This window comes from Piliocolobus tephrosceles, chromosome 18, assembly GCF_002776525.5.
Source record: "Piliocolobus tephrosceles isolate RC106 chromosome 18, ASM277652v3, whole genome shotgun sequence".
NCBI classification, from domain to species: Eukaryota; Metazoa; Chordata; class Mammalia; order Primates; family Cercopithecidae; genus Piliocolobus; species Piliocolobus tephrosceles.
Window position 1 is genome coordinate 58,655,707 of NC_045451.1, and position 19,936 is coordinate 58,675,642.

At 44.6% G+C, this 19,936-nt stretch overlaps 1 protein-coding gene across 6 annotated transcripts in view; it reads left to right on the plus strand.

Moving 5' to 3' along the window:
- TMEM241 (transmembrane protein 241) overlaps positions 1 to 19,936 on the plus strand; it is a 140,095-nt gene that overhangs the window by 24,701 nt on the left and 95,458 nt on the right. For all 6 annotated transcript variants that reach the window (XM_023207789.1, XM_023207790.1, XM_023207791.1 and 3 more), the window contains one exon: positions 10,403 to 10,484. In XM_023207789.1, coding sequence (XP_023063557.1) covers positions 10,403 to 10,484 — 82 coding nt within the window. The remainder of the gene's footprint in view (positions 1 to 10,402; positions 10,485 to 19,936) is intronic.

Genomic DNA, 19,936 nt, shown 5'->3' on the forward strand with positions numbered 1-19,936 from the left:
TCCCGTTTTCCCCACTACACATGGACCTAACTGAAGAGGTTACTTCCTCGATTTAAATTTTTAAGAGAAAGAAACCTATATAGATCTATTAGTCTCTTGTGTTTTCTTTCTTTTCTTTTTTCTTTCTTTCTTTCTTTCTCTTTCTTTCTTTCTTTTTTCTGTCTTTCTGTCTTTCTTCTTTCTCTCTCTCTTCCCTTCCCTTCCCTTCCTTTCCTTTCCCTCTGCCTTCCCTCTCCCTTCCCGTCCCTCTCCCTTCCCTTCTCTCTCCCTTCCCTTCCCTCTCCCCTTCCCTTCCCTTCCCTTCTTCCGTAGCTCAGTAGCTCCCTAGAGGCCCGCACACCACAGGCACCTGAGATCCCACCAGGACCTTCTCAGAATTTAATTCCATCTTGCCTCTTTTGTGGGCCAACAGGACAATGAAAGAATAAACCAGCACAGGAGGCCCAGATGGCATCAGCTGAATAATTAGAGGTGGCGAGTTGTTGCATTAGTTGCATGTGCCTAGTTTGTTCCTAATGTTCAGGCCTCTGGCTATCCTAGAATCAGACAGCATTAGATCTGTAAAGGAGGGCAGGTCATTACAGCCTCCCTGGAAGGTGATTTGGTACCCAGTTATGAACTTTTTTCTTTCTTTTTTTGAGATGGAGTCTCACTCTGTTGCCCAGGCTGGAGTGCAGTGGTGCAATCTTGGCCCACTGCAGCCTCTGCCTCTCAGGTTCAAGCAATTGTCGTGCCTCAGACTCCTGAGTAGCTGGGATTGCAGGCGCCCGCCATGATGCCTGGCTAATTTTTGTATTTTTAGTAGAGATGGGGTTTCACCATGTTGGCCAGGCTGGTCTGGAACTCCTGACCTCAGGTGATCCGCCCGCCTTGGCCTTCCAAAGTGTTGGAATTAAACCTGTGAGCCTCTGTGCCCAGCCAGGTACTACTTTTTAATAAGTAAAAGAGAGATAAGATATAAAAAGCACAATAACTACCTCTATTCCAAGATTCTAAGTTTAAGTTCATGTCTATTAAAGGAAAATATGTGTGTTTTTTAATGCAGTTAGTTGTTGTCACAGTTCTAGGTTACAACATGATTGTTAATAAACGTTTATTGAATTTGAAATTGTTAGAAATCCCCATTAGGGCCATTTCAGAGAGACAGGTGTGGGATGTAGGCATTTTTTGCTTTTATTCCTGCCGTTGAAAACCGAGTAGCTGTCAACACCAGCAATTCTGTTCAGAGCAAGTCTCTAAAGGGCTGGAGAAAAGGAAGAAATGTCAGTTATGGTCATAGTTGGATTTTGTTGCTGTTGTTTTCCTCTTGTAACAATCTAGAGAGAGAAGACAAAAAAATGTTTTAAGTTACCAAAGTAATGCTTGGAGAGTCATTCTGCAAATATTTGAGTGTCTGTTATATGCCAGGCATTGTTCTTGGTGCTGGAGATGTGCAGGGAGCAAAACAAAGATTGTTGCCCTTGTGGAGCTGATGCTCTAGTTGAGGTAGAGAGACAATAAACACGTGAAAATATAAGTGCATAATGTGTCCAGTCATGGTACGTGTAGAGAATATAGCCAGGTAAGAGGTTAGGGCTGTGTGTGTGTGTGTGTGTGTGTGTGTGTGTGTGTGTCACAGGCCGGAGGACTGGGGGTTATTTTATATAGAGTGGGTAAGAAGGACTCAGAGATAAAATAACTTTTAGGCAGATATCTGAGTCTGTGAGAGAACGGGCCATGCAGGTAATTTGCGGGAAGAGGGTTCCTGGCAGAGGAAACAGTAGCCAACCCTGAGGTGCTTGGCATATTTGCTGACCAGCAATGAGGCCAGAGTGTGTTTTATTTCCACTTGTAAATGAAAACCTTATTGTAGGTAACTTTACTCATATCCAAGGATTAAGTCATGGAAGTGAATTTTCTGGCTCAAAAAGGATGCATATTGAGGCTTTTGATAAATGCAGCCAAGTAGAACGTACATACCTTACAGAAAGATACCAGTCTGTATCTCACAGCAGTGTGAAGCTGTTGGTTTCATTGTCCTCTCTATTGGATATAACTTTTAAAAATTGCTAGTTTCTTGGGCAAAGCCTGATGTATCTTTAATTCTAAATTATTTAATTTAAATTTCTTTTATTATTAGGGAAGTTGGATAATTTTTCATATGTTTATTGGCCATTTATATTTCTTGTGTGTGTGTGTATGAGAGAGAGAAAGAGACAGACAGACAGACAGAATTACCTGTTTTTGTCCAGTGACTTTTTTTTTGGAGAGCTGATTTTTTTTTTCTTGTTGATTTATCATACATTAAGGATATTAAACTCCAGCTTGTTTCATATGTTGCCAGTGTTTTTTCCTGGTTTGTTAATTTTCTGTTGATTTTCTTTATGGTGTTTTTAGCTGTTGCATTTTATGTAGGTAGATCTCTCAGTCTTCCTTGATGGTTTCTGTCCTTTCACTGATGTATAGAGAAGCCAGAAGGGCAACATTTATTGAGGTGGTTGTTGTTTTTAATGTGCCGTGCCCTGCCCCCAAATACTGTATATTCATTCTCTTCTCGGAATCCTTCTGAACATTATTATCCCCATTTGATAAATGAAAAAAGTGAGTTCTCGTTGCAGACTATGGATATGGATCCAGTTTTGCCTGACCACATTAAAAGGAAAACTTTAGGCTGGGCACAGTGGCTCATGCCTGTTAATCTCAGCACTTTGGGAGGCTGAGGTGGGAGAGTTGTTTGAGGCCAGGAGTTCAAGACCAGCCTGAGAAATACAGGGAGACACCGTCTCTACAAAAATAAAATAAGGTAATTAGCATGGCATGATGGCGTGCACCTCTGGTCCCAGCTACTTAGGAGACCTGAGGTGGGAGAATTACTTGAGCCTGGGAGGTTGAGGCTGCAGTGAGCCGTGATGGCACACTGCACTCCAGCCTGGGCAACAGAGCGAGACCCTATCCCTAAATAAATAAAGACAAGAAAAACTTTAGACAAAATAAATTTAACAGAGATTATTTGGTCAAACAACAATTCATGACTCAGGCAGCACTCAGAACCAGAGGAGGCTTAGAGAACTCTACTGCAGCAGCCTGGCTATGAGCTTTTATAGCTGAAGTAGCTGAATGTGGAAATAAAGATAACTACATAATTGGCTATAGCTAGGCATTGGCTTTCTTTGGGTATAGTTCAGTGGGAGGGCCCTGATTTTTAACCAGTAGGTTGGTTGACTGTAATTGGTTGAGGCTCAGTTTTGGTTTTTCTTTTTCAGTCAGTTACAAGAAATACATCCAAGTTTGGGTGTGGTCTGCTTACTTAGGAGCCTCTAGTGCAGAGACAGGATCAGACTAATGGCCTCCTTATCTGCTGTAACACTACAAAGGTCACATTCTTTCCACTCTATGAAACCCTTTGCCCTGGACTATGTACATCCTTCCCGCCGCCACCCCTACATGACCTGGCTTACACTAGAACTGAGAACATAGCCCAGCCCAGGGAAACGTGTGAAGTTTCTCTGTCTCATAGAGCTATTGGCTAAAGTTAATCTGCAAATTGCTGGCAGTTCCTTGGGAGCAAGAAAACTATAATTTCAAAAGATTCGGATAACCATGTAAATGTTATAAGATTATACTCTGTAGTACCCAGAATCAGGTATGAGTTGTATCACTTGTTGCCATATCTCCCTACAAAATAATCCTTAGGTACCGCAAAACTAACTAGGATTTTAAAGTTGTAGCTTCATTTCTTCCTGAAGAAATGATTTTAAAAAATATTTCAGGAGATGACAAAAGCACAAAGAAGCACTACACTTGTAGCTCATGTCTTTACCTTATCTCTATACTACCTGGAAAAGTAGGGAAGTCTCACTTGTCATGGATTTTATACATACCAGGTAACTAACTGTTGAAAGGTCTGACCCCACTGGATTGTGACAGCACAATAACAGTTGTGGAAACCTGTAAAGCCAGAGATCCAAAGCCTTATTCCTGAGCAGCAGGAATAAGCGTCAACAGTTCTTCAAATTATGTACGTGGAGCTGTCGGCCATTGCAACAGGCTTTCTCGCTCCTTCCCCCACACCCCTCTCTCTCCTCCCATGACTACTACAGTCTGTTTATTGCCTAAGTCTCCCGCTGGACTTGGTCTGTCATATTAAGAGCTGTGTCTTCATTGACTAGAAGATTGGAATATAGTGGGTGCTTAATGAGTATTAATGAGTTAACGAGTGTTTTAGTTCATTTGGGCTTCTGTAACAAAATACCATAGACCAGCTGGCTTATAAACAACAGAAATTGGCTGGATGTGGTGGCTCACGCCTGTAATCCCAGCATTTTGGGAGGCCAAGGCAAGCGGATCAGTTGAGGTCAGGAGTTTGAGATCAGCCTGACCAACATGGTGAAACCCCGTCTCTACTAAAAAATACAAACATTAGCCAGGTGTAGTGGTGGACACCTGTAATCCCAGCTACTCAGGAGGCTGAGGCAAGAGAATCACTTGAATCCGGGAAGCGGAGGTTGCAGTGAGCCAAGTTTGTGCCATTGCACTCCAGCCAGGGTGACAGAGCGAGACTCCATCTCAAATAAATAAATAAATAAACAACAGAAATTTATTTATCACAGCTCTAGAGGCTGTGAAGTCCAAGATCAGGGCACCAGCAGATCTGATGACTGGTGAGGGCCCACTTTTCTGATTCATAGGAGGTGCCTTCCAGCTGCGTCCTCACTTGGTTCAAGAGGTGAACAAACGCCCTTGGACCTGCAAATTTTTTTTTTTTTTTTTTGAGATGGAGTCTTGCTCTGTTGCCCAGGCTAGAGTGCAGTATCACGATCTCAGCTCACTACAACCTCTGCCACCTGGGTTCCATGAATTCTCCTGCCTCAGCATCCTGAGTAGCTGGGACTACAGGCACGGGCCACCATGCCCAGCTAATTTTTGGGTTTTTAGTAGAGATGGGGTTTCAACATGTTGGCCAGGATGGTCTCTATCTCTTGACCTTGTAATCTGCCTGCCTCAGCCTCCCAGAGTGCTGGGAGTGCTGGAATTACCAGCGTGAGCCACCGTGCCTGGCCTTTTTTTTTTTTTTTTTTTTTGAGAGGGAGTCTCGCTCTGTCACCAAGCTGGAGTACAATGGCGTGATCTCGGCTCACTGAAACCTCTACTCAGCCCACTGCAAGCCTCCTGAGTTCAAGCGATTTTCCTGTCTCAGCCTCCCGAGTAGCTGGGACTACAGGCACAGGCCACCACGCCCAGCTAATTTTTGTGTTTTTAGTACAGATGGGTTTCACCATGTTGGCCAGGGTGGTCTTGGTCTCCTGAGCTCGTGATCCACCCGCCTCGGCCTCCCAAAGTGCTGGGATTACAGGCGTGAGCCACCGCGCCTTGCCTGAGGCTGTATTATAAGGACACTAATCCCATTCATGAAGGCTCTGCCCTGATGGCATAATCACTTCCCACAAGACACCACGTCCTAGTACCATCACTTTGGAGGTTAGGACTTCAACATATGACTTTTGAGGGGACGCAGATTCAGACCATAGCAATGAAGAATAGGTTTGTGACCGCGTCTTTCCAAGCCACAGAAGGCTCTTATTGCTGTAATAATAAACTAAAGGGAGACATGTTGAAGAAAATGTTATGTGTATTTATTTATTTATTTTTTATTTTTTACTTGAGAGGGAGTCTTGCTCTGTCGCCAGGCTGGAGTGCAGTAGCAGTCTTGGCTCACTGCAGTCTCTGCCTTCCAGATTCAAGAGATTCTCCTGCCTGAGCCTCCCAAGCAGCTGGGATTGCAGGCACGAGCCACCATGCCCAGCTGATTTTTGTATTTTTAGTAGAGATGGGTTTCACCATGTTGGCCAGGATGGTCTCAATCTCCTGACCTCATGATCCGCCTGTCTTGTATATTTTATTCTCAAAACTGAAGGATAAGGAAATACAGTAAAACCAAATGTAAGACGTACTTAACAGTGCATTCTTGCTCACTAGAGGACAGGAAAGGATCCGTGATCCAGTTGCCTACTTGATATCTCTGGCTAGGTGTCCTAAAAGCATCTCAAATTCATAATTTTCAAGACTGAATTAATGATTTTCTCCAGTCAAGCCTTTTCAACTTTTTCCTGTCTTAATGCACTACCCCAACCCTGTTCCAACGTGTTCTCCATACTGTAGCCAGAGCAACCTTGTCAAATGCAAATTAGACCATATTATGCCCTCCCTGCCCTGAGTTTATTCCTCCATCTACTCAAGCTACACTTGCCTTCCTCCAATTTCCTGTTGCCACGGGGCCTTTGCACATGCCATGTTTATGTCTGGAATGTCGCATCCCTGCACTGTTCTACCCTGTCTCCTGTAGCCAGTTTAGCTTTGAATTTCATCTCAAACATTACTTATATGGGTAAGATTTCCCTATTCTCACTGATTAGGTCAATTTCCCTTATGGTATAGCATAGTCCTTTAGTCTCCTTTATAACAGTTACAATGTAGTGTTTTCATTTATTTTATATGAACAAAACACATACAGTTCCCACCCGTGTGACACAGTGTATTTGAGGGGTGGAGGAGACATTAATAATGTATCCAGGAGCTCCCTTTTCTGACCCTGTCAGTCAGATAATTAGTGGGTTAATTGAAAGTCACATAAATCAGGAATCTTCTTTTTATTTTTTATTCTTTTGAGATGGAGTCTCACTCTGTCACCCAGGCTGGAGTGCAGTGGCATGATTTTGGCTCACTGCAACCTCCACCTCCCGGATCCAAGTGATTCTCCTGCCTCAGCCTCCTGAGTAGCTGGGACTACAGGCGCCGGCCACCACACCCAGCTAATTTTTGTATTTTTAGTAGAGACAAGGTTTCACCATATTGGCCAGGCTGGTCTCAACCTCCTGACCTTGTGATCTGCCCATCTTGGCCTCCCAAAGTGCTGGGATTACAGCTGTGAGTCACCGCTCCTGGCCTATTTTTATGTATTTTTTTAAGAGACAAGGTCTTACCCCTGCTGCCCAGGCTGGAGAGCAATGGCATGATCATGGTTCACTGCAACCCTGACCTCCTGGGCTCAAACGATTCTCCCACCTTAGCCTCCTGAGTAGCTGAGACTACAGTCTCAACCCACCACACTCAGCTGAATTTTTAAATTTTTTGTAGTGACAGGCTTGCTGTGTTGCCCAGACTGGTCTGAAACTCCCAGCCCCAAATTATCCTCCCATTTTGGCCTCCCAAAGTGCTGGGATTATAGGTGTGAGCTACTGCACCTGGCCTAGGGAATCATCTTTTGCTGAAACAATCTATTTATTTTAATTAAAGACATATAAATGTGCATTAATTTGCTGATTTTGTGGTAAGGCTTTTCGTTTGTGTGTGGATTGTTGACTGATGTCCTTTTCTTGCATATACTACACTTAGCATATACTCTATGATTTTCTACTGAAGTACATGGTTAAAGTAGAATGAGACGTTTGATACTTTGAAACAATACAAATCCAGAGTCTTTGATTTTTAATTCTTTTTCCTTTTTGCCCTATCCCTTCACACTCACCTTGCCCACACCTGTTTGGTCAGCAGTTTTTCCAGTGATTCAAATTGGAGTCTCGCTCTGTCGCCCAGGCTGGAGTGCAGTGACCGGATCTCAGCTCACTGCAAGCTCTGCCTCCCGGGTTTATGCCATTCTCCTGTCAGCCTCCCGAGTAGCTGGGACTACAGGCGCCCGCCACCTCGCCCAGCTAGTTTTTTGTATTTTTTAGTAGAGACGGGGTTTCACCGTGTTAGCTAGGATGGTCTTGATCTCCTGACCTCGTGATCCGCCCGTCTCTGCCTCCCAAAGTGCTGGGATTACAGGCTTGAGCCACCGCGCCCGGCCTCAAATGTATTATTCTTAGCAGCAGCTGTGGTCTTAGGTTGGTGTATGGTGGAGAAATACAGCCGTCACGCTGACATGGTGGCTCTGCAGTCTGCCACCTCTCCTGTGTGTCCGAAGTGCCATGAGTGTGTGTTGCTTTGGCCCTGTTGCCCCTGAGGGAGATGACTTTGGAGAACACAAGCACCAGGATCCCGTGCCTGGGAGGTGGTCCCACGTCTGGAGCCAGATGCTCACTCCGCTGTCCTCTAACACTTCCCAGAAGTCTGTTTGGTCCTACTAGTCCTGTGTATCCCTTTTCTAGTTAAAGTTATTTCTTTGTATTTGAGGGTAGGAGGGTTAAAATACAAGGTGTTCCCTAGGCATGTTTTCTTTTCCTCGCGTCCCTGGCCATTCAGACACCCTGATGCCTCTTGGAATATATAACTCAGCAGTTTTCTTTGTTTTAAGAGGGCATGGAGTACACATGTCTGGGGCCTCGCTGACCTTACATTCCAAAGTCCTGGGCCTCCCGCAGTGAGGCCAGCTGCCGTCTCACCCAGTGCACCTCCTCCTTCCTCCTCAATGCCCTGCCTGCAGTATGTGCTCTGGGCTTCCTTCTGGTGCACAACAGGCCATGGGCCTGTATCCTGCCTCCCTTGATTCGTGCGAACTTAATGTCAAGTGGGAAAAGCCATTTCCTAGAAGAATAGCAATTGACTGATGTCACCCCTGACCCATTGCAATGGAGGATGGGATCTTCCTTTATCTGTTCATCTTTTGGTTGGTGATGCTGACATCTGTCGCAGCAGGACTAGTGAGAACAGAATATCCCTCAGATAATCAGCCACTTGGTCAATTATCTGAGTGTTTGCAGCTTATCTATTTATATGTCAGTGTCTCCCATTAGATTATGAGGTCCGTGAAGGCAAAATGCAAATGGGCGTTTAACAGGTAGGGCTTTGGAGCCAGACAGACCTGAATTCAACTTCTGGCTTCGCCATTTACCAGCTCTTCTAACCACAGGCAAATTATCTAAACTCTTGTGTCTCAGTTTCCTCATCTGCACAATGAGGGTAATAATAAATACCTTCCTCATAAGATTGTTGTGTAACTTTAAGAAAGATGCAGCATATAAAACATTTAAAACAAAAATGCAGCATATAAAACATTTAAAACATATGAAACAAAAAGCCAGCAAAGTGCCTGGTTTGTGGCAAGTGCTCAATAAATGTTACCTGTGATGCTGCCGTTATTGATAATTCTCGCCACCTTGTAAGTTGCTGTATTTGCACAATGAATTTATACAGCAAGTAAGGTTTGAAGGCCCTTACTAGAGATTGGAAACATTTAAATGCTAGGTTCTCTGGGAAGTTGTACATATCAGGCCTCATGTTGGGTGGAGTGCCTGCCCATGCTAATAAAATTAACAAAGACCATTTCTTGAGCAGGCATCATGTCAGGAGATCAGTTCATTGAGTTAGTTGGGATTATTATGTTATATCCTCTGGAATAGTTTCATTTATTTTTATTCATTATTAGGATAACTCTGGGAACTTGAATTAGTAGATCGAATGTATTTCTTTTTTATTTTTTTGAGACAAGGTCTTGTTGTGTCATCCAGGCTTGATTGCAGTGGCCTGATCTCAGCTCACTGCAACCTCTGCCTCCTGAGCTTAAGTGATTCTCCTCCCTCAGCCTCCCGCGTAGTGGGAATTATAGGTGCCCGCCACCACCATGCCCGGCTAACTTTTGTATTTTTAGTAGAGATGGGGTTTCACCATGTTGGCCAGGCTTGTCTAGAACTCCTGACCTCAACTGATGCACCTGTCTTGGCTTCCCAAAGTGCTGGGATTGCAGGCCTGAGCCACCATGCCTGGCCAATAAAATGCATTTCTAACTAATGAGAGAAGCAGGTTGCAACCTCAGTGATATGCACTGCATGTGAGAACTAGGATTTTGATTCTGGCTTGTAAGAGAAAAGCAGTTCCTGGTGTGGCTACAATTGAAAAATAAATGTACCCTTCGGAAGTCCTTGAAGAGTCCTGGAACCAGAATTCCGGCAATGCCAGGTTAATGGTTGAAAAAGCCAGACTATGGCCACCCACATGAAGTTCTGGGATTATTTTTTTCAACTTCGTCCCTTGAAACTGGTTCTTTTTATTGTGATTCCACGGAGCTGTTTGGTGTAGTGCCTGGGTAAATAACCTTTTCAATTTTTAATAATTTGTTGTGGATTCAAAACTTTTGGCTACTTAAAATACAAAGAATAATTGTTCACTGCCTTAGAAAAAAAAACAATCTGTTCTCTCTTCCAAGCTGCAGCAAGGCGTTTACCATTTCCATTTCTGGGACCTCCTAGGCTAGGTGATCAGTTTCAAGGGACGAAGTTGAAAAAAATAATGGGATTGTAGGTAGGATGGCTTTGTCTGCCTGCACTACTCAGTGGATAAAGACCACATCTCACTCAACAAGTCTGCCAGGGATGTTTAGACAGCCTCTGTTGCTGTAGTTGATGCATCTGGAGGGTCAACCTTTCCAGCTATGTCTTTCTTAACAAAAAGTGGCAAAAGTGTTACTGCTTTTTCCCCCTCTTTTCAGATCTCATGTTCTGGCGTGGCTTCCTGCTTCAGTGCTGTTTGTGGGTATGATCTATGCTGGGTCCAGAGCCTTGTCCAGACTGGTAAGTGTTAGAGGTTCAGGGGGAACAACTCCTCTCTCCCTTTCCCCTTTGCCTTTTAACTTACCGTGCCTCAGATCAATAAGGGCAAAGAATTACATTAATAATGATAAAGCTAGATTGGAGAACAAGTCTTGGGCCTGAGGCCAACATGGGACCTATTGCCCCCTTTTGTTGAGTTGAAGATAATCAGATAACAGGGAAGGCCAACTTGTGTTACAAGGTGGGGATGCACAGGGAGAAAAAAAGTAGTGGTATTTGTGGAGCTGGCCAGAGACAGGCCCTGCTGGGACTGCTTGCCTGTGGAGATGGGCAGAGTGGGAATGTCCCAGCTCTGCCTGAATGCAGGCTGTCCACGGGAGCAGGGAGGCAGGGCCCAAACTACTCCTTGCTTCTGAGAAACCAAACCCTGCCCATTAGTAATGTGGCCTGGTGAGCTTGGTCGTGGATGCAAATGCCTGGCACAGGGTTGATGTCCTGTACATGGGGAAGCTAGTAAAACAAGCTGGCTGTTTTGTTCTTCCACCACTTCCCAGCAGGACTGAGCTCCTCAAAGGCAGGAACTGTGAAGAGCAAAGCTACTTCCAGATACATTATTTGGAACTCCAAAAATTTATTTATTTTGCCATCAAAAGAGAATCCATTAAAACCATCATTAACAGAAGGTGGCTTAAAAATCAGGAATGATGTTAATACCTCCTCCAGTCTTGTACCATGACTGCTAACTGTTTTTATCTATCAGAAAATAGTTGTATTCTGACTTCGGGGAAAGTGCAGAATGTGCAAAACAATTTAGTCTTTTAATGTAACATCCTTGTTGTTATGTTAGCCCCTTAGATCTCAGCTATAAAAACAGTAAAAACAAACAAATAAACTCTGCCTAATTGGATAACAATGTTATTGTTAGGACAGCAACTCTAAAGTTGCAAAATAGCAGTGAGGACTGTAATTTTGAGGTTAAATAATCATTTTTCTTTCATGATTCATAAGCTTGAGTAGATGGGGTGATATATGCAATGGGGAAGAACCTTCCTGGGTGGGCTTGAGAACTGACCCAAGGTGCACGTTGCTGCTCAGCTCAGACCACGAGGCTTGCCCTGGTTGTCTGCTGTGCCTTCTTTGTTCTCAGGCTCTTACTGTCTCCGTTTATACCCTTTGGCCTGCAGAGAGCGTTTCCTCTCCTATGCCATAGACTATCACATTTTGGTAAAAGCAATGTGTTGCTCAAGTGCTTTTAATTTTTTTTCTAGGCTCTGGATAGTTACGTTTGCCAGAATTTTGAAGTTTGAATAACAAGGTGTTGCGTTCATAATAATAATACTTTTTGTTCATACAGTGCTTTTTTTCATAAGCTTCCAGAATGATTTCCTTCGTGTCCTTTTATGTGATTCTTGCAATCTTTTGACAGATGATAGGTGAGGCAGCTGCTAACCATTTGACACAGGAAGAGAAGCAGGTGTGGAAAGTCTTGCTAAACCTGCCTCTAGTCCCAGAGAGTGGCAGCTACTGTTTGTTTGTTTGTTTGTTTGTTTTGAGACAGGGTCTTGTTCTTGTGATCTTGTGGCCCAGGCTAGAGTGCAGTGGCACAATCACAGCTCACTGGAGCCTCGACCTTCTGGGCTCAGTAGGCTCAAGTGATCCTCCCACCTCTGCCTTCCGAGTAGCAGGGAATACAAGTATGTGCCAATACACCCAGCTATTTATTTATTTTCTTTTAGAGATGGGGTCTTGCTCTGTTGCCCAGACTGGTCTTGAACTCCTGGGCTCAAGCGATCCTCCCACCTCAGCCTCCCAGAACACTGGGATTACAGGCACGAGCTACTGCACCTGGAATGGCAGCTCTTCCAACTCCCCACCTTTTGCCTTTTCAGAATTGTTTCTTTAGGACCAATGCATAGGGATTTTAGAGTGAGCCCAGGGTGTAGTAGTCATTGTATCACATTAGACTCTTTCAGTTGCAAGTGTTAGATTTCAGAATTGTTTCTTTAGGACCAATGCATAGGGATTTTAGAGTGAGCCCAGGGTGTAGTAGTCATTGTATCACATTAGACTCTTTCAGTTGCAAGTGTTAGAAAGCTCAAAAACTGGTCTAAGCAAAAGGAAGATTTACCAATTCATATAACTGAAAAGTCTTGGGGTAGAAACCTACTTCACAAATGGCTTTGTCCAGAGGCTCCAGTATTATATTCAGAATCCAGTTTCTCTGTCTTTCAATTCTGCTCCCCGTCTTTGTTTCTTTTCACATCCAGCCCGCCCCTACCACCACAATGAGTGCTGTACAGCTGCCCCCAACAATGGGTGCAGCCTCACATTCTCACAACTTAAGTGGTAAGAGACCATTTTCCTGGTAGTTCCTGCATGAGTCCGAGGCTTCACTCTGATTGGGTCAGTTAGGGCCACTACCCATCCTTGATCTGAAAACTGGCCACAAGGTTGGAATTATGTTGATTGGCCAACCCTGGATCAAGACTTTCCTGGACTATTCACTGTGGTTGTAGACACCTAGAGGCCTAGTCATATAGGATCTCTGCCTGGATCCCACATATGGAGAGCAGGTTGTAATGGATCCTCAATATTGGAGTGCTTTACCACGAAAAAAAAAAAAAAGAGGTACTGATACGAGGTGGCCAAACCCTCTCAGAAGACCATGGTAAATGTCAGTCTAGTGTGTTTTCAGGCAGGTGGGGAGTTCTGCAGCCTACAGCAGGGCTTCTTGAGCTGTGATCTGCAGCTGTACCGGTCTTTGAATTCTTTGTTACCTGTCCATGAGGAGATCAACTTTGGCACTAGTCACACTGTTTAATTAAGCTGGCTTTTTGTTTTTCATAGCAAGACATTTCGAAGAAGGAAGCAATGCATTGATTTTACATTCTCTTGCCAAGTCCTTATGTTCTTGAGGACCAGCACTTTGAGTGGCATTCCCGTAGAGCACAGCCATTTTTTAGAGATGGGGGTCTCACTGTGTTGCCCATGCTGGCCTCAAACTCCTGGGCTCACATCCTCCTGCCTCAGCCTCCCGAGTAGCTGGGACTATAGACACGGGCCACTGCACCCTGCTGAGAGCACAGTCTTCTTAAATAAGCAAAGAGAAGCTGTTGCAATTCAAAATCTTTGAACAAAGGGAAACAACCAAAAACCAAATACACCCAATTAGAGTGGGAGGAGGGCAGAAAGCAGACGCTTATTATTGTTTTATAGTAAAATAACTCAACCCAGCATCTTTGTTTTCTGAGCTCTTTGTTTTTACATTGTTGCTTAGAAATTCATAGAGTGGATAAACATGAGGCACTTGTACAGTTTGTGTTGGATAGAAAACAGGCATCAATATGCTGGTGCCAAGCTGTCAGTTGAATGAATCCATAAGGAATGGGGGAAAAGTGCTCCATTAAAATCTGTAGATGTATTGTTATGCAAAACACTTAAGCCCTCCTTTATCTGACAAGGCCTTGAAGTTCTGTTCGCCTGATGTGTAGCTCCTGGTAGGAAGCTGAGTTAACTCTGCACAGATGCCATGGGAAAAGCTCTTGGTTGATTTTTCTACCTCAGACTCACAACCAAATGATCTACAGAGTTAAGGGAAAGGAGATTTTTCTTGTAGCTATCCATTCACCATATAGTTATTCGGGACCTACTATGTGCTGGGGACAAAATGACAAACAAGACCCGGTTTCTGACCTTGAGGAACTGAAAGGGATGGGGCAGGGAGTGAAAGACACACAGCTCACCATGGGAACAGCCACCATGAATGTTTGATGTTAAGCATGTGCCAGGCACTTTCTGTCACCAATCTCGATGAAATGTGATTTGGACTTGGGCTGATTCAGGCCTGCTTGTCCAGCTGTCCTACACTGAGTAAGGTCACAGTGATGATGGCTCTCATGGGTCAGTGTCAGTCTTGGAGGGACAGTATGACTTTGATGGCTCATGACTCTTGTTATAATTTCCTGGTCAAAAACCTTCTCAGCTGGACAGGACTGCCTCAGCCTGTGCTGGCCAGCGTTCAGAACAGATGTACAAATTCCTACATTACTGAGTTTGGTGGCGAGAGGCCATCCTGGCATTGGTGATTTGGCTCAAGCTATGCTGTTTGCTTGCTTGGGGGAGGCCAGGGTCTGCAGCTGGAGGGACCCTGCAAGTCTAGGTCAAGGCACCTTGACAGGACAGGAATTGTTTTTTTTTTTTTTTTTGCTCCGAGTCTCGCTGTCGCCCGGGCTGGAGTGCAGTGGCCAGATCTCAGCTCACTGCAAGCTCCGCCTCCCGGGTTTACGCCATTCTCCTGCCTCAGCCTCCCGAATAGCTGGGACTACAGGCGCCAGCCACCTCGCCCGGCTAGCTTTTTGTATTTTTTAGTAGAGACGGGGGTTTCACCGTGTTAGCCAGGATGGTCTCGAACTCCTGACCTCGTGATCCGCCCGTCTCGGCCTCCCAAAGTGCTGGGATTACAGGCTTGAGCCACCGCGCCCGGCCGAGGACAGGAATTGTTTTCCTGGCTGAGCTTTTTGATCTTGGTCCTTCCTAACGGCTTGTCCTTGTTTCTCTCTTCCGTGAGCACAATATTCACTCAACATACTGGGGATGGAGATGGGACTGTGTGTGCGGTGGGAGGATGTTGGTGAGGAAACACACATGGATCATTAAACTCATGTGGAGTATGTTACTCAGTTAAGCAAAATGGTACCCGCGGGTCCCCTCTCTCCTTGTTTGGCTCCGATATCATAAAGGAATTTGGATCCACGAAGGAAGAATGTAAACGTTGGTGCAGAATGGAGTATCCGCCCCTAATGTCCCTGTTACTGCTAATGAGAGGCAGCTCCCCCTGTCGCGTTGTGTTTTCATCACAGGTGATCAGAGTCCAACTACAAGGATTAGTTTTTAAAATGTGGGCTCAGTGGCAATACAGTAAACTCCTCCCCGGATTTTTCTTATCATCTTGCTCCCTCTAAAAATTGTCCTGTAACTCTTATAAAATGGCTTTTTTTTTTTGAGATGGAGTTTTGCTCTCATTGCCCAGGCTGGAGTGCCATGGCGCAATCTCGGCTCACCGCAACCTCTGCCTCCCGGGTTCCAGTGATTCTCCTGCCTCAGCCTCCTGAGTAGCTGGGATTACAGGCATGCACCACCATGCCTGGCTACTTTTGTATTTTTAGTAGAGATATGGTTTCTCCACGTTGGTCAGGCTGGTCTCAAACTCCCGACCTCACGTGATCCACCCATAGGCGTGAGCCACCACGCCTGGCCATAAAATGGCTCATTATTAATATTGAACTCTTAAGGGAAAAGCTCCATGATGTTGGATTTGGCAAGGATTTCTTGGATATGACACCAAACACACAGGCAACAGAAGAAAAATAGAGTAATTAGACTTCATCAAAATGAAAAATTTTGGTGCTTTAAAGGATACTATCAACAAAGTAAAAAGGCAACCCCCAGAAAGGGAGGAAATATTTGCAAATCATTCATCAATTGCTTATTCACTTATAGGCTATATAGAGAACTCATAAAACTTAACAGAACAAAAGCAAACAACCTGATTGAAAAACGGGCAAAAGACTTGAACAGATGTTTCTCCACAGATGACATTTAAAGTCTGATAAATCCATGAAAAGAGGCTCAACATCATTAATCATTAGGAAAATGCATATTGGAACTATAGGAGGTACCACTTCACACCCGTGAGAATGGCTGTTACCAAAAAACCAGAGAATAACAAGTGTTGGTAAAGATGTGGAGAGGTTGGAACCCTTGAGCACCACGGGTGGAAATGCACAGTGGTGCAGCTGCTATGGAAAACAGGATGGTGCTTTTTCAAAACATCAAAAATAGGATTATTCTGTGATTCAGCAGTTCCACTTTTGGGTGTATACCCAAAAGAATTGAAAGAAGGGACAGGAAGAGATACTTGTGCATCCGTATTCATTTGGCTATTATTCACAGTAGACAAAAGGTAGAAGCAATCTCAGTGCCCATTGATGGATAAATTGATAAATACAAACAATGGAGCTGGACGCGGTGTCTCACGCCAGCAATCCCAGCACTTTGGGAGGCCAAGGCGGTGGTCACCTGAGGTCAGGAGTTCAAGACCAGCTTGACCAATATGGAGAAACCCTGCCTCTACTAAAAATACAAAAAATTAGCTAGGCATGGTGGCGAGTGCCTGTAATACCAGCTACTTGGGAGACTGAGGCGGGAGACATGTTTGAACCCGGGAGGCAGAGGTTGCAGTGAGCTAAGATTGCACCATTGCACTCCAGCCTGGGCAACAGAGTGAGACTCTGTTTCAAAAAAATAAAAATAAAAACACAAGTACAAACAATGGAATATTATTCAGCCTTAAAAAGGAAGAAAATCCTGCCACATGCTGCAACATGGATGAACCTTGAGAACGTTATGCTAAATAAGTGAGTCACAAAAAAGATAAATACTGTGTGACTCCACTTGTATCTGGTACTTACAGTAATGAAATTTATAAAGGCAGAAAGTAGTATGGTGGCTAACAGGGTTGAGCGTAGGGGAGAATGAAGAGTTAGTGTTTAATGGGCACAGAGTTTCAGTTTTGCGAGATGAAAAGAGTTCTGGCAGTGGAGAGTGGTGCTGGTTGTACAACAGTGTGAATGTACGTAATGGAGTGTGAACAGACTATGCACTTAAAAATGGTTAAGGTGGCAACTTTTTGTGATGTATATTTTACCACAATAAAAAAGAAATATCACCTAGGCCAGGCTTGGTGGCTCACACCTATAATCCCAGCTATTTGGGAATCCGAGGCAGATGAATCATGAGGTCAGGAGACCATCCTGGCCAACACGGTGAAACTCCGTCTCTACTAAAAATACAGAAAATTAGCTGGGCATGGTGGCGTATGCCTGTAATCCCAGCTACTCAGGAGGCTGAGGCAGAAGAACTGCTTGAACCTGGGAGGTGGAGGTTGCAGTGAGCTGAGATCACGCCACTGTATTCCAGCCTGGACGACAGCGAGACTCTGTTTCCCCCCCCAAAAAAAAAAATCACCTAGGTTCCAGTAGGAGTTTTCTTGAGGATTACATGAAAAGGAGGGGGTGATAATGTGTTCTTACTTGTCTCACTCCGAACTCCTCTGTGTTCCTGTGGTATAAGCACATTTAGTTTAACTGAATTCGGTTAGTGGACTTGGGTAAAGTGCGAAGAAAACGGCCATTCCCTGAGAGCAGGCAAGTCCGCCCACCATTCCCACCCATGCATTAATGCCAGGCTGGAAGACCGAGGCCCCCTTAGACCTTTTCTGATTTCCTGGCATCTCTCTTAGGATTAGCATTTTGCCAAATTGGAGGAGCTCCTGGTACTGCAAGGTATCTATTTTTCATATGTCGAGGCCCTTACAGCAGCTACTTTATGTGATCCTCAAATGAAGGACAAAAAGGACCTCCCAGCTTGTACTGGAGACTGGGAAAGAAGGCAGTCTGGTCCTCTGCCCTCGAGGAGTTTGCCATCTAATGGCAGAATAGTAAGATGAATGTAAATAAACACTGCAGTCTATGTCATGCAAGTCAGTTTATGAATATTCACTTATATGTGCACATATGCATATTCAGACACCTCACCTTCTTCCAGAGAGGATGTGTGGTGGCTTACAAAAATAATTTCAGTTAAAAAAAAATAAACACTCTTATGAAGAGAATTGTGTAAGAAATCTAGATAAGGCCAGGCGCGATGGCTCACGCTTGTAATCCTAGCACTTTGGGAGACCGAGGTGGGTGGATCACCTGAGGTCAAGAGTTCGGGACCAGCCTGGCCAACATGGTGAAACCCCATCTCTACTAAAAATACAAAAATTAGTCGAGCTTGGTGGCAGGCACCTGTAATTCCAGCTACTCGGGAGGCTGAGGCAGCAGAATCGTTTGAACTCGGGCATCAGAGGTTGCAGTGAGCAGAGACTGTGCCACTTCACTCCAGCCTGGGTTAAAGAGCGAAACTCCATCTCAAGAAAAAAAAAAAAAGAAATCTAGGTAAAAGGGCCGGCATGGTGGCTCATGCCTGTAATCCCAGCACTTTGGGAGGCCAAGGTGGGCGGATCACCTGAGGTCGGGAGTTCAAGAACAGCCTGGCCAACGTGGCAAAACCCCGTCTCTACTAAAAATACAAAAATTAGCCAGGTATGGTGGCACACACCTGTAGTTCCAGCTACGCGGGAGGGTGAGGCAGGAGAATCGCCCGAACCCAGGAAGCAGAGATTGCAGTGAGCCAAGATCGTACCACAGAACTCCAGCCTGGACAACAGAGTGAAACTCTGTCTGAAAAAAAAAAAAAAGGTAAGAAATCTAAGTAAAAGGTAACAGACAGATGATGTCACAGAGAGATTTAGCACCTAGAAATTTATACTGTAATATTGTAATATCTCACAACATAATTACAGTTGGGTCTGAATTCAGTTCTGAGCTTTCTGCAGCCAAATAAAAAAGTTACAGAGGTCTAGACATGGTGGCCCATGCCTGTAATCCCAGACTTTAGGAGGCTGAGACAGGAGGATTGCTTGAGCCCAGGAGTTCGAGACCAGCCTGAGCAACATAGCCAGATCTCATCTTTACAAAAAATAAAATAAGTAGCCTGACTTGGTGGCATGTGCCTCTAGTCCTAGCTACTCAGGAGACTGAGGTGGGAGGATCGCTTGAGCCCAGGGGTTTGAGTCTGCAGTGAGCTATGATCACGCCACTGCATTCCAGCAAAAAAAGTCAACTTAAAACACCATTACAACTAATTGAAATTTTCCTGAGTCCTCATAAAGGGTAGGCTGGGTGACTCGGTGGGCAGGTCTTTAATAACGTCCTTATAACACTCACAACAGTCACCAGTGTCTAGAATTCTTAGTGCCCATGGGGACAGAATGATGACACAGCACTGTTCAGTAGGAGCAGTTCTCTGGGGTAAAAATCCATGGGTCTCTGGTTATTTGGCTCCGTGCAGGGCCTTAGACAATCCTCTAGGAACTTTTTCTTTCTTTCTTTTCTTTTCTCTTTTCTTTTCTTTTCTTTTCTTTTTTTTCTTCCTTCCTTCCTTTCTTTCCTTTCCTTTCCTTTCCTTTCTCTTTTCTTTCTTTCTTTCTTTTTGAGACTTTTTTTTTGAGACAGAGTCTTGCTCTGTCACCCAGGCTGGAGTGCAGTGGCACCATCTTGGCTCACTGCATCCTCTGCCTCCCAGGTTCAAGTGATTCTCCTGTGTCAGCCTCTTGAGTAGCTGGGATTACAGGTGTCTGCCATCATGCCTGGCTAATTTTTGCATTTTTAGTAGAGACGGGGTTTCACCATGTTGGCCAGGCTGGTCTCAAACTCCTAACCTTAGGCGATCCACCAGGTTCAGCCTTTCAAAGTGCTGGGATTACAGGCATGAGCCACCACACCTGGCCTAGGAACATTATTTCTGGCATGCACGATTTTGGTAAAAATTCGGTAGCCAACAGTTCAAAGTTACTTTCTTTGACAAGG